Raw genomic sequence first — 15,314 nt, 5'->3', positions numbered from 1 at the left:
TTGTGAAAAACACCAGACTTGTTTTACCTTGAGACAGATAATGATATACAGCAGGCCTGGCCAACCCATAGCTCCCGAGCCGCATGCGGCTCTTTGCCTGGTTTCATGCGGCTCCTACGTTCATATCGAAGTTTGTGTTCTTTTTGTTGTTGTTTTTAAAAAAAATCTTTTTATTGATTTTGCAAATACTTTAGACCACTGGTGTCAAACACAAGGGGCGACGGCTTGAAAGCCATGTAATCGCGGAGCCGTTTTCAGTCAGTCGCGGACCCGTTTAAAAATAAATAAATCCTGTGCTATTATTTTGAAGGGATTTTTTTAAGAGTGCAGTTTATTCAATTTCAGTCATATTGATGTAATGTGTTGTAACTCTGTTACGTTGTTCATTCTGGTCACATGACATCTATTGCTTCTGTCCATCCGGGGAGAGGGATCCTCCTCTGTTGCTCTCCTGAAGGGTTCTTCCTGTTTTCCTGTAAGGGATTTTTACTATCTTTATTTCAGTCACTGATCTGATGTGAGGCCCCGGGACAGGATGTTATGTGTACAGATTGCACATTTTAATTTGTGATTTTGGGCTATATAAAATAAACTTAATTGAATTGAATATTCACACACTCCTCAATGCTGCGTTCACAACACACTTTACTTGTGTGAGTTTATAACATTATTATGTGTCTTGTATTACCTTGTGTCCTTAAGATGCACTTTTAGGTTTTTAATTGAGTGTGAAAGGGAATATTTCTGTGTTTGGCATACTGTGATACTATCTCAGGTTCAAGCGGCACCATATTTTCATTAAATCAAATTGAGAAGTTGAAAATGTTCCTCGCTTTGGTCGCGGCTTGTTATTCCGGGGTGATGGTGAGTCCTGCAGCCAGACCAGTTGAACCACTGCCCCAGACCACATGCATGTTCTTATTAGAGGGGGTGAAGAAGGGATGGGGTGATGTTCATGTGTTCCCATGTGTATGACAGTAAAACATGTGACTCTTAGTCTCTGACTGGTTGGCCACCCCTGATATACAGTTTGTAAAAAGACAACGTCAAGGGAACTTTGTATTAATATTAATTAATTGTCTAAAAATATCATTTATTTCACAAACAGTGGGGGATTAATGTTCTGCTTGATTTGCTTCTTTCTTCATTTTGTCTGATTTAATTAGTTTAAGGACTCTCATGTGTTGATTAGTACATTGATTGCACCTGTTGTTCTCTCTATAAATAGCATGTTGTTCACAGTGTTGGGGTAGTTACTCAGAAAAAGTAACTAGTTACAAGTTACTAGTTACTTCTGAAAATTGTAACTAGATTACTTTACTAGTTACTGCATTTGAAAAGTAACTTCACTACTAGTTACTTTACTTTCCTTTTTTTTTTAAGCAAATGTCCAAATTAACCGCAAAGATACATGTACAAACATCATGGCCCTTTCATCACTTTATTTTCAATAAAGGGCATCTCTTAGCCTTTCCACATAGTGTATTGTAAACATGTAAAACAAAATGGCATATAAAACTCAGCCATTAACTTGAACGAACATTAACCCTGTTCACACTGTCTGACCAAAGAAATATGCCTCACTTTAAAATCCACAAACAACAGGATACAAGAGGCTGTGTATGGTGGGGACATTCAGGTCGGTCAAACAGCATAACACATTAAAAACAGGCTTTTGGAAACATGAGACCCCACTAAACCAAATGGGGGCCGACTCCTAAGAACAAAACCAGCTTGTTATAGGAATCATTGTAGTGGTTTAAGAAAAATAGAAAAATGAATGGCACTTTTTCCTATAAATTAGAAACAGAAATGCACTTAACCCAAAAAATAGAAACTGAAAATGCAATTAAATAAACAGAAAATCCACTTCATCTTTGCCTAAATAAACAGAAAGTGCACTATATCCTATGAAGTTTATAATTTTTCTCTATTCTTCAAAATAGCGATTGTATCGCATGAGTAAAAGTCTCTTGAATCTTTTATCCGACAGCCTGTTCCTCCTTGGGGTCAGAACAATACTGCCCAGGCTGAAAAGCCTTTCGACAGTGTTGTAACTTGTTTTATTACATGATTTACTCTTATTGTGAAGAGCATGTAAACAGGAAGTGCTTTTACTTTTACTTTTATTGACAGTACAATGATACGTGCTTGTTGACGCTAACTAATGTTGATGTTACGTGTGGAAAATATATACATGTCAGGTGCAAGAGCGCGTTCTCAATCGCTTTAACAGTTGTAATACTGCAGTGCACCAGTAAAGTGATTCCGTTCATACCAGACGTGTCTTGTCCTCATTAGAAGCTCCACTTCATTACAGACAGGTGAACTTGATGGAATTGAGTGTTGTATTGCTTTGCAATATCCTTAATCCTAGGGAACCTGGAGAGAACCTCCCAGTTGGATCCGGGCACTCCGTCTCCGTCTCATCCATTCCCCGCTTCCCTCCTTCTACGCACCAGCAGCTACGTCACTCAAATCACTCAGATCGGAGTTCTGTGATAGATTGTTCATGCAGGAAGTGTCGTGTGACTCGCGCGCCACTAAAAGAGAACTTTTCGGACTGGTAAAAATGTCTTGAGTAACGTAGGAACGCGCGTTACTGAGGTCTAGACTAAACTGGGCACCAGATTCACCTCACCAACACCAAACCTGCTATATTCAGCTAAATGTTTAAAACAAAGTGAAAAGATAAGTGCTCAACTAAATAAGAGAAGAAAACTGTACAACTGTCATGCTATTTGTTCTTTAGAAATCCAACTAATAAAATATCTCAAAATTGAATCCAAACAAAACTCAGGAGGGAAAGCGGAAAGATAAGACCTTGTAAGCAGAAATAACATGTTCTCTGCTTAATACACAACCATTAGAGCAAAATGTTAGTGAAGTTTTGAAATATGTAGGGATTCTGAAAATGAAAATCTTCCTTTCTTTATTGTGCAGCCCTAGTCCACTATATTTACAGTTTATTTCTACAATTTGCATTATGTTCACTTTTCAGTTTTTATTTAATTATATTTGTTTTGTATCCCTCAGTCTATAAGTCCTGAATTTCACATTTCTGTACCTCTTGCTAGAAAGCTGAAGTGTGAAAAACTTGTCTGATGATGCCGTAGGCTCTTCTATGGACTCCGCGGTAGTAGATGTCCTGCAGAGATGGTAGAGGACCCCTGATGGTTTCTCTACAGGCGTTAGTGGTCCATGGCGATGCTGCTCCTAGGCCACAGTGATGCAGCTGGTCAAAATGCTCTCTATGATGCAACTGGTGAAGCTGCGCAGAGTCCTCGGTGATATGCCACATTTTCTCCAGCACATTTTAATTTCAAGACTCTGAAGCATGGACAATGCCGTGGTAGCAACCTGTCAATCACAAGCCCACCATAAAGCATACCCTGCTTTATCTTCTATTTTACTCTAAATGGGACTGTCATTTCCTTAATGAGCATCATGCTGTATTGAAGAAGACTTGAGACCATCAACTCAGGTCGCCGCCTCCTATGAAGCCACCTCGTGCAAATTCTACATTCTCATGCTTAACAGCTGAAATGTTTACTATGATCACCATCTTAGTTCAGCATGTAAGCATGCTAATATTTGCCAACTACCGTAATCATAATCATAAACTTGATTTGATTGTTTCAATAAATCATCAAGGATGTGTGAACCAAATTTCTTGGCAATCCATCTACCGTTATAATAGGGAGGCGGGGCGCCCCCTAAAGAAACACCCTGCCCCCCTGTAATTTTCTCTATAGTGCCAGATCACAAGTCGGCATTTAAGGTTCTCTTTCCAATGGAACAGGTCTACACCTCGTTCTGTTATTAAACAAACTAAACGGCCATATTTTATTGATCTTATCCACACGACAGCATGTCATTTCAGTCTCTACATGTTCGCGTTAACACTTCTCCTCTGCTCTCTGTATCGCGCGCGGCGTAGTGCTGCCCCGATGCGCACAGACACGTGCACGCACGCACGCACGCACTCACACACACACACACACACACACACACACACACACACACACACACACACACACACACACACACACACACACACGTGAGCACTGAGCACACACACACAGCAGCGGACAGAGAGCGTTGAAAAATATGTCGCGTAAAAGCAGACCGCTATATCTGCGTTTTAAACGCTCCCAGGGTGAAGATGGCAACAGCAGCTCTCCTGTGAGGAGCAGCGGCGCAGCTCTCTGAACCCGCAGCAGCTCTTCTGCTCCAAGTGAAACGAGACAAAGTGCTCGCGTCTTCTACCAACAATGAGCCTGTTAGCTTCATATATTACAAAAGTTCAAAGTACACGGACATACAACTAAGTCATTAATAAATACATGGAGAAATGCCTGTACTTTCGGGTAAATAGTTACGGTACGTCGTTAACAGGTTGCGGTTGCGCATGCGTGACTCACCGATTTTTGGCGTTTTGCCAGAAGTCTCTGTGAGATCGTCTTATCTGCTGCTGCGTCTCTCAAAACAGAATACAGATCTCAGCTCAACGTTGAGCATAAGTCGTATCAAATCTACAACCCCGTTTTTAAAAGAAAGATGTGTAGAGGAAAGCAGTTCACTGCAGCCACTAATACTGATTCAACCTGATGGCGCACATATCTGCAGTCATTCTGTTTTGCTTGGCAAAAAAAAAAAAATCGCTTATTGTTTTCCACAATGAGCTATTTAGTAGTAACTAAATATTAGTTATTTTTTGCACAGATAGAACTTTATTTTCATTGTTCTAAGTGATTGCAATTAAAAAATAATAATAATAATTGTCTGATGGAGCAATCTGATTTACTTGAAAGTGATTGCAATTTTCTTTATTCTGTTTCTTATAAAAGCACACAGATGGAGTCAAAGCACAGATGATGAGTCACAAAATGATGTTATTTACAGAAAAAGCTTGAGAACCACTGCTTTAAAGTGTGTAATCAAAGCTGTAAACCTAGGGGAAGCACTGCATCCAATATATATATATATATATATATATATATATATATATATATATATATATATATATATATATATATATATATTTCACTCAAAACCAAAATTGTCTACCTCATGCTGACAAAAAGTCATATACTCATTCAGTAAAAACAATATAGTGTGTTTTACATTACTGTAAGAAAAGAGATGAGTTCATATCAAGTGACAGAGTCATTGGAGAGAAAAAAAACACAAAACTATCTTAAAACAAGCTTCTTTCTGACCAACCTTCATCCAAATAAAAGAGGGGGGCTTCTCCGCATCAGCAAGTGTCTTTTCTTTGAGGGTTAAGGTCCCCTTCCTGTTTAGCATACTAATACAAACGTAAAGAAAACTAGACTTAAAGAAAGCAAATAGTCTTTTTCATAATGCAGGTTGTGGAGGTCACCCCGACCGCTTTATATTGCCTGCCGGCAGAATTAAGAAACGCATCAGCAAGCCTACACGGCTGCAATGCTCATTCTCATCATTAAAATAAATTGCTGTGCTCTCTGGTCTGTGTAAAAAGAAAAATGTTACAAAAAAAGCCCTGTTTTCACCCTGTGGCTCTGCTCTGGATGTTGTCACTGTATCATCCTAGAGGCTCCTCGGCTGCTTCAGAGACACAGGAAGACACACTATGTTGTTACTCTCCACACAACTTGCCTATGGGAAACACAACAGCTTGTCTCGCAGCCTGTTGTTGTATGAAGTAATCACTTAACAACGCACAGCCATTTGCATCAGGCAATTCCTGCCAGGAGAAGAATAACATATCTGGATGGAGAAAGGGAGGCAAATCTGCTGCTCATGTATCTGGAGATTGGATCAGTTTTAAAATCGAGCATCTGGTGAAGTGGGCCCTTCTTGAAAATACCATTGTGTTTACCGGCTATGGCTAGATGGTACATTTGTAAAACCTCAACAACATACGACTGGAGCTTGGCTCAAGTGGCAATTTGTTTGAAGAAGAATATGAGAGAGAAAAGGAGATTATGAGAGGGAGATAGATGGCTTGTATAATGCCCACTCTCCTCCTCTAGGAAGGGAGGAAGACCCGGTCTAGTCTGATGAAATGCTCTCTACAGATGGTGTCTGAAGCAACTTGATAAAGGATGGATGTGTGAGAGGGCCTCTCCACGCCAAAGCACAAACTCACCTGGTACGATACTGCACTGATGCGGCTCTTTAAGTAATCTTACTTTGCAGTCAGATAGAATCAGACATTGAAATAGTGAAACGCATTGTACTGTTCCATCGAACATCAGGTTAAAACATGATTGATTTTATTTTATATAACATGTGACCACATGAGACTATGTGATATACCCTTATCATACACTGACATTTTGGCCAGTTCCCTACTGGAAAAGAGATGATGTATTGTACTGTGTTTTTTGTGTCTTAAAGAGACAGGCACTAAAACAGAACAGCGGGTGAATACAGGTATATTCAGACAGACAATATGAGAAATGTTCTAGTAGAAAATCAAAATACAAGTATGAAAATCAGCAAATGTCCCCTTTTTAAATAAAGCTAAAATAAATTAATAAATAATTAATAAATAAAATAGTATACACACAGAGATCGAGCATGATATCTAGACAGGAGGAACACAATCAGCCTGAACTGTAGAGATATGCTGGGAGGCAATTTTTGTAACCGTGACACTGAGCCGGTCCTTGTGCTAAGCTTAGCTAACCAGCTGCTGGCAGTAGTTTAATAATTTAGAGTAAATATATGAGAGTATGGATCTTTTCATCTAAGACTCTTCAATGAGTGTATTTCCCAAACTTTGAAATACCTCCTATAAATCCATAGTCTTGATCGATATGTTCTGTGTCTAGTTTACTTTTAATTGGTTGATTAACATTTAATTCTGAGCACTCTCTTATGCAACCAGGTGCTCCTACAAACACGCCAGGTGTCTAGTTGTGAATATTTGCATTAGTCTAATATTGTATTATATTAACTTTCGTCTGACGTGTTGTTGATAATCAGTTTTTTAACAGTGATTTCCTTCCAAAGTGAGGATCAACTTCTCACCAAATAGTTGAGTTATATTAAGTGTTTTTGACAGCTGTCGTATCATATTTGTGCAGCTGCAGAGGCACATATAAAGCACAGTTCGACTAAACCGGTCGTCACTTCGGATTTTCTGGCACACATGGACAGCTTTCCTGCTGTGAATGTCAAGTGCGAGTTATTGAACAGAGTCGGAGGTAGAGGAGTCTCGCTGATCCCTGGCAGCTCCTTAGCCTCTGGCGGTCGGCAGGTAAAGCATAAAAAGCTCCGGCTCAGTCAGACTGCAGGGATTATTTACTTAGACCCTGCTCAGAGTGACCGACTTAATTTTTCAAACACCCTTCATTTCCTAGTGCTGACAGTGCTGCAGCATCCTCGTATGTCAGTCACAATCACACCTGCCTCACTTGACTCAGGTTCGTGTTGGAGAGAGAGAGAGAGAGAGAGGAAAAAGAGATTTCACAGAGCTTTTTACGTATTTTCTCAAATTTGTTCAGCTCTGTTCGTGCCCACATACAATTCATTATATTCCATTTTTCAAGAAAGCCGTAGCAGTGGGGACTAAAGGGGAATTGGTAAAAAGCTAGGCAGTGTCAAGCCTGACCTCATAATACTTTTTGTTTGTTGTCTTTGAGTAAAAGACTGTGTTTTTCTGCTTTAACAAAACAAGCCAATTGCATTCTCTATGTCCTCCGGCTCTGGATGTCATTTTTCGCCTGCCAGAGCAGCTTCACACAGCGCCTTATCTCTCTTTTAAATTGGCCACACAATAACAGCATCCTCTCTGCAAAGTTGTGCCATTATGATTGTCATAGGTAAACACAATGTCTGCTGAAGACCTTGAAGTCTATCAGTAGTCGGTCTCTCTGCGTCTCCACTTCCACACATTTGCTTTTAAATTTTAATTATCAGGTCAGCATATCCCACCCCTTTATTTATTCCACCGAGCTTTTTTTGCTCCAGGACATTCACTACACGTCTAGGGATGTGATGTGTGTGTGTGTGCATGCAAACGTATGCGTGTGTGCCTGCATTTGTGTCTGCTGCTGGAGTGGCAAATGGCTAATGAATAATGCAGGTAATAGTGATGTGTTGACACCTCTGACAGCTGAGAGCTGCTGAGCGGTGCATCACTGATAATGTGCCATTTTCCTTCTGTGCTCCTTCACTTACAACTAATTACTTTTTAAAAAAAAAAAATATTTCACCTTCTTACAGCCAAGTTGTCAGTGTGTGACACAGTTTGTTGGGTCGCCGAAATTAAAAGTAAATTAAATTGTGCATTAAAGATGCATTTTACAGTAGTTAAGTTTAGTTAGCTGGTCGGCCTCTAAATTACTTTCAGCTTGTTTCTGTGATTTATTCTCGCTGGCTTTGGTGTGGTCTGAACAGATAGCGCTGCATTCGAGTCTTTGGAGTCTGCCATTATGTCTTATTCCCATCTCCTTCTCCTCTATAGCCAAGCAGGGCTTTAGCTACTACTAAGGATATAAGTTTTACTTTTAGCAGTGCGGTTTACGATTTGTAATTGGCAGTTAATCATTGTGAGTTTTTAAGGGTCCTTTAAAGTCATTGGATTTCTATTTTTAAGCCAAGAAACAATATATTGCAGAACAAGACTACACGTCTTCAACCACGCAGCTAAATGCTAATCTTCTAACGCTTCTCTTCAATTTCATAAGATATATATAAATGGTTTCTTATGATCTGGTCACAATGATCTTCATTGAATGGTCTTTGGGAGAATCGGGGGCCACTTGGACTCATGTTTTCAAAAACCCTGTCTCTGGCCCTGTAGCTGAACTGATAACGATAAGAGCACCACCTACAGAAACTCATACTTCATGAACTTGAGCACCAAGGACGCAGACATCAAGAGTTTCATTCACACTATTGACTGATCTCGTAGAAACACCAAAGCAATTGTAACTGAGCAGCAAAGATGGGAGACTTACCTCAGCAGAAAGCAGCAGCGGTAAGCACGCTGGTCATGTGGCTGAAGAAGTCTATGAACAGAAAGTTTTCAACACGGTTGTCTCTCAGCGGCGTCATGTCAAACTGTCCTTGAACAAGACACTGCAGCCTCAACCTGCTCAGTGTTCCCAAACAGCACCGATAACCAGACATGTCAAAATATGGAATCTGCTCTGTGTAATTGTTTCTCCTTCGTTACAATTTGACAACTCTGGTATATATTTATGGAGTATACGCTCGTGATGAATGAAATGTCTAGACTATGCTATTCCCATAAAAACAAATATGGTTTGACATTCTAACTTTTAAGAAAAGTCACCACAAGTGTTTAAACTGAAATTAAAATGAGTCTCTCATATTGTGTAATGTTATATGTGTATGTGTCTGTCTTGATGTTTAACAATCTTGGGACCATGTTTGAATCCCATATTATGGAAAGAATGTATTTTATAGATCCATAAATACAAACCAAAACCAAATCAAAATATGTCAAACTAAAATGTTTTCTCTTTAATAGGTTTTATACATAGCTCTGTAATGCAAACTTTTGGTTTTTATTATCCCCAGGCATCTCATCTTCCACCCCCACCATCTCCTTTCCTGATTTAATAAGGGTTATGCTCATGATTGCTTATAATCATAATTCATCTTCTGTATATAATTTGAAAAACTAGCAGCAATGTGCCTTTGAAAAGAGGCAAGAAAATGATGTGTCTTCTTCATCAAGGTGCTATAAGTGACGGACGTGACAAGAAATGTAGATGAGATGTTTCTCCGTGATATGAAGAACAGCAGGCTGGAATATGACGTGAATTGTTTGTGGAATTAACCTTTATTTAAATCATTCACACCTCCATCATTTCTATGCCAGCTGCTTTCACAGCACAACAATATGAGAAGAGGGAGTTTTACAGTTGATTATTACGGATTCACAACAATATTTTCCACACAACTGGAAATGGAAGTTACATATTTTTAATGAGCTGGTTGCAGGCTGTTAGAAAGCTTTGTGCAGATTTTTTTTTTTATCAGCGTCACGATCCCAGTCTTTTGCTTTGTGATTTAATTTGCCAGCAGGAGACTTGGAGACTTCTGGATCACACAAGGTTCAGTGAATGGAAATTTACTCCAGTACAATAACCTCTTTAGCTGTGATAAAGGTTCATCACCATAAATCGATCAGCTACTGCCTAAAGCGTCCTCCTTCTTTCCTGTACAGGGAGATTATTTAGGACAGTGGTTTTCAATCTGAGAGGTGCAAAACAAGTCTGAGAGGTTAAGAAATGATTGACAGGATAGGACAGCAGAGAATTTGTACTGTTGCACCAAATGGCTTATTTTTTATAAGACTTTCCTCTAATCTTTTGCAGCATGACTTTATGACAGTTGAGCCTCTACTTTTATCCAAACTGAAATACCTCGACAACCATGGGTTGGATTTCCATCACATTTTCTACCATATTCATGGCTCCATAACGATGAATGTCAGTAACTTTGGTGAACCCCTGACCTTTCCTCGATTTTTTATTTTTTTTAAAGTGAAAGGTCTTGACATAATTGTTTGTACAAACATTCATGTCCTTTTCAGGATGAGTTTTAATAGTTGTTATTATTCCCTGACCTTTAATTTAGGGCCACCATCAGCACAGTTTCCCATTGAATAATTATACAACTGAAAATGATTAATTTGTTATGTAGTTGACCTGATCACAGCTGGTAGAAACACACAATGAAGGCTAATAAGTAGACATTCGAGCGTTAACATTTTTTTGAAAACAGCTGGAGTTTGTGTTGAATGCTTTTCATGGTGATGATCCCAAAACAGCCACAGTAGACAGCTGGAGCTGGAGCTGTCAAAGGAACTTGAAGAATAAAGTGCAGGTTACTGCATGGTGACTCTGACAGGATGCATCATGGCTTCCAGTGTTTGCCGTTACAAATATCCGTGCAGTTTTAGGATTCATGCAAGTTAATTCTGCAGCTTCTGTTTTGTCTTGTTCTTTAGTTTGCTGTTTCTGAGCAGCACTTTGGTGTATCTATCTGTTTTGAAATGATACATTTATTAATTTGTAATTATTTTTGAATAATGCTTGTGTTTATTCTCCAGGTAGATATCAATTAATAAAATGCTTTTTATTTTCTTTAATTGTTCTGTTCTTATCTTTCATCATCATTTGCTTACTTACTTACTGTTTGGCTTTCAGCTGTTATATTGCTTTCTTCTTTCCTTTGTCTGTCAAATCACTTTGTAAACTCTATTTTCAAAGGTGCCTAAAGATGTTAGCTATCATTATTATAATTAATATTACCATTATCTGTGGTCCTCCATAATAGCTATGCTGTATCACACTGTGGTGATGGAGCTATTTCCCCCCTCATCATGATCAGTATCCTGTTGCGCAACTCTGTCTAATTTATACAAGCTCTCTTGCTCCTTGTAGCATTCTCCACTGCTGAAAGCCAGGGGGTCCTGTGGGAATGCAGGGCCACCTGCCATGCAGGTGCACACTTTATGACCCACTTACTAGTCTGGTTTTGACAAAACCTCGAGTGATGATGCGTCTCTACAGTGTGTTGTGTGTTTGAAAATGATCAAAGCTTGAGAGGCCATAACAACACGAGCTTGATGCTGATGAAAGGATTATGCATGTTTTTATTGATTGGCCTACGGGGTTCCTGCATCATTCACACGGGGACGACGTGTGGGCTGCTGTTGTGATGAGCTGTTCACCAAACCAATAAAGTGTGTTTCTTTTCTCACCCCTTGAATCTTTTTACATATATATATATATATATATATATATATATATATATATATATATATATACACACATACTGAAGTGTGGATTTTCCAACCTCTTGAACTATTGATGTACACAATAGTCAATTAGAGACATTACTTGTGAAACTTTCAGTATACCAGACATATGGTTACACGCTGAGGGCTGTGCTGCAGATGCATTTACAGGACATTTGCATTTTTAATCCCATAGCTGAGGCTCAATTTACAATACGAACAGCTGCTAGAATCATTGTTATTCTGAAATCAGCTGAATTACAAGCACACAAGAGTAACGGGTACAAAGGTCAAAGAAATGGAGTCCTGCAAACGCTATAGATGTTTTCATTTTCATGCAAATCATATTTAAAAAGAAAAATCTTTTGCAAATGAATATTTGACTGAAAGGGCTGACGTTGTATGTTTGCAGGATCCAGTCCGGCTCCTACCTCAGCACCGGCTGGTTCACGCTTATCCTCGCCATGGACATGTGCAAAGAGATCCATATCTACGGCATGATAAATGACACCTACTGCAAGTAAGACACCAACAATCACCCTAGATACTTGGATGAAAAATGCACATGCTCCGACAAAATCTTTGAAACTAGATTGACATTCACAGCAGCGCTGGCCAATCGCAGCCTCCCATAATCACGGACTGCCCTGTTGGAATACATTTCCAATTCCTCAGTTTGGGTTTAATGGCTGAGTTTCTATGTTGAAATCCATATTGGGTTCTCTGTGCCGTGAATACCATTATGTTCTCCTGCCTAGAATACCCAGCAGACTGCAGAGTCTCTGATGCTGCTGCTGCTGCTGCTGCTGCTGCTGCTGCTGCTGCTGCTGCTGCTGCGGGCGGCTGGGCTGCTGTACCCAATTTCTCTCCTGCTTAAAGTTTTATTTGTATATCGGCCTGTCATTGTTCTCAGACTTTTGGGTGAGTGATTGCTGTCTGGCTGTGAGGACATAGGAGGGATGACAAACAAGACGCTGTTGCTCCAGGCACGGCTGCTCGGTCGTCTCAGCCTCGATTGACTCGACCGCTCTCTCCCTACGCCTCCCCTCCACTCAGCTCAACCGGAGCTCTTTTTATCCCCCGGGTCACATACTTTTACCTAATACACAGTGAAAATCCTGCCTGTTATCCTCTCGCTGTTCCCCGTGCACAGTGGGAGTTGAAACATAAACAGCTGCAGACACATGGCAGAGAGGAGCGATAATTCAACCAGCACAGAGGATTTTATCATTCAGTGAGGCAGGTAAAGGCTCCTTCCCTGTCTGTTGCCCACTTATTTCATTCCGTTCCTGCGTGAGACGGGAAGATATTGTCTTTCGCTAAGTTTCTGAAAGGACAATTTAGTGTGACACAAGTTTGGCAACAAAGAGAAGAAGTGAAGTTGTGTGTGACGATGTTTAAAGATCTAGTCAGAATTGACCTCAGCAGATATGTGGTAATGGAGCTTCAACAGGTGCTGCAGAGAGGGTGAAATTCAATTTATTTGTTAACGCTGGTGCACATCCCTGTGTGACACCGAGAGGAGAGAGCCAGTGATTGGGTTGTGTATTACTGTTAGCTGGCAGACAGCCATAGTTGCTTTCTCGCTGTGGTGATGGCTGTTTCTCTTCTGTCTGTGTTCATTCTCCCAAAGAAATTGTTTCACAAGTCATTTTCTCATAAAGCCGTCACTTGCTGTTATATACCAGCTGCAGAGTGCTCAATGAATCTATTCTGCTGCTCCTGTTTTTATTGATTCCTCATTCTTTTTAATGGTCTGACGATGCAAACTGTAAACAGAGCCAATCATCATGAAATGCAGGTATGAATGGCTTAACTTCCTGACTGTACTCAATATATTTTGGATGTTTTCAGATTTACCTTTGGCTCAGAATAGGGAAGAACATTGTTCATGATTATTGGTATTTGTTTGTTGCGGCAATAAGAGTATTTATTGAATCAATTTAGCCGACAACATTTTTTTTAATGAGGGAACCCTGCCGAGAGGAGAACCGTCCCGGGGCAGCATCAGTTCAAACTGCTAAACGTTGTCCTGAAGGATCTTCAGTTTAATAGTTCAATAATTTAGTTTGCGTAATAGTTCATATTATAGTTTTTAAAGCTGTAATTTACTATCCTGAAAATGCTTTGGCCCCAAATTTGGCGTCACAGGCAAAATCCTGTTAAAACACTATACTTTTAAATCTAATATGTATTATTTTTGTATGTAATAGTATAACCTACACAGAAAATCTCAATTCAGATAATCGATGCACTTTGAACTGAAGCCTGGTGACAAACATCTGTGCCACATTACAACAACCATAAAAAAAATACTATAATTAAACTTCTAACTCAGGGGAAGTGATATGATTAAATGAATTATTCATTATCACACATTGATATATATGGTAAATTAATGCCAAAAATCATATTAGTAACTCAAATAGATATTAGACTTTTTTTACTGGTGACCACATTCTTTATATGTGGAAAATACAATCTTCAGTAACCAATTTAGTGGGCAGCATGCTTGGAATAATTGATTTGGACAGCAAAAATGTGTAACAATAGACGGTTTGAATCATCAATGACATGATGATGTAACTACAGCCCAATGTACTTTTAACCTTCATTGGGACGCTGTGATTAAATGGCATTGATCGACCAATCACTCGCTAAGCTGAATCAGATCGATCCTGTCGCATCTCATTTCACTGTCAAATTACATTAAAATCCTGTATGATGTAGCGCCTGAAGCTTAATAATCCTAATGTATGTGTTTTAAATGTATTTATTAGAGAATCATCGATTCCAGTTTTCTCCAAGTGTGACCAGCTTTCCTTCAAAGCTGCAACAAGTTGCAAGACCTTCTTTCACTCAAATCTTAAAGTGAAAGTGCTTCAGGTTACTGAAGACTAAAAATGTAACAGATGCCTATATAAGGGGCTCGACTTTAAAACACTGCAAAAATGCAACTGGCCAAAATGGCAGGATTAAATGTTTGGGGGAACATCAGTTGAAATTATTAATAATTGAAATGTTTTTTTTTCTCTCTCTCTCTCTCTCTCTCTCTCTCTCTCTCTCTCTCTCTCGCTCCTGTGAAGGACGGAGGGTTACAGAAAGGTTCCCTATCACTACTACGAGGCAGGCAGTCGGGACGAATGTGCAGAGTATCTGCTCCATGAGAGCGCCCCCTACGGCGGGCACCGCTTCATCACAGAGAAGTCTGTGTTCGCCAAGTGGGCCAAAACTCACGCCATCAAGTTCTTCAACCCACCGTGGCAGCTGTCATGACCCTGGCTGAACCGACATGGAAATGCTACACCGTCATCATCATCATCATAATCATTAGCATCATCAGCATCGTCAGCATCTGGGCACCAGCTGGATCTCTACATTGACAGAAAGCGTGTTCCCTGATGTGCACAAACATTAATTTTGGTTGGTTGATATCCATTTAAAAAGGTTGGTTGAAGGCTTCTTGTCGAGTAGAAGCACTTGTTTGTTTTTTAAGGCCACACAATTAGAAAGACTTACAGTTAAGATTTGACCAACCTAG

The 15,314-nt window shown here is 39.7% G+C and overlaps 1 protein-coding gene across 1 annotated transcript in view; it reads left to right on the top strand.

The window, feature by feature from the left end:
- The window catches only part of st6galnac3 (ST6 (alpha-N-acetyl-neuraminyl-2,3-beta-galactosyl-1,3)-N-acetylgalactosaminide alpha-2,6-sialyltransferase 3), a gene marked incomplete at both ends in the record, with an annotated part of 62,779 nt that extends 47,730 nt beyond the window's left edge, over positions 1 to 15,049 (top strand). Inside the window, 2 exon segments of the mRNA XM_079232624.1 lie at positions 12,186 to 12,293; positions 14,860 to 15,049. Of these exon segments, the coding sequence (XP_079088750.1) occupies positions 12,186 to 12,293; positions 14,860 to 15,049 (298 nt within the window).
- Positions 15,050 to 15,314: the final 265 nt, after the last annotated feature.

This window comes from Taurulus bubalis (genome assembly GCF_910589615.1).
Source record: "Taurulus bubalis genome assembly, chromosome: 1".
Classification (NCBI taxonomy): domain Eukaryota; kingdom Metazoa; phylum Chordata; class Actinopteri; order Perciformes; family Cottidae; genus Taurulus; species Taurulus bubalis.
This window is presented reverse-complemented; position numbering and strand designations above follow the sequence as displayed.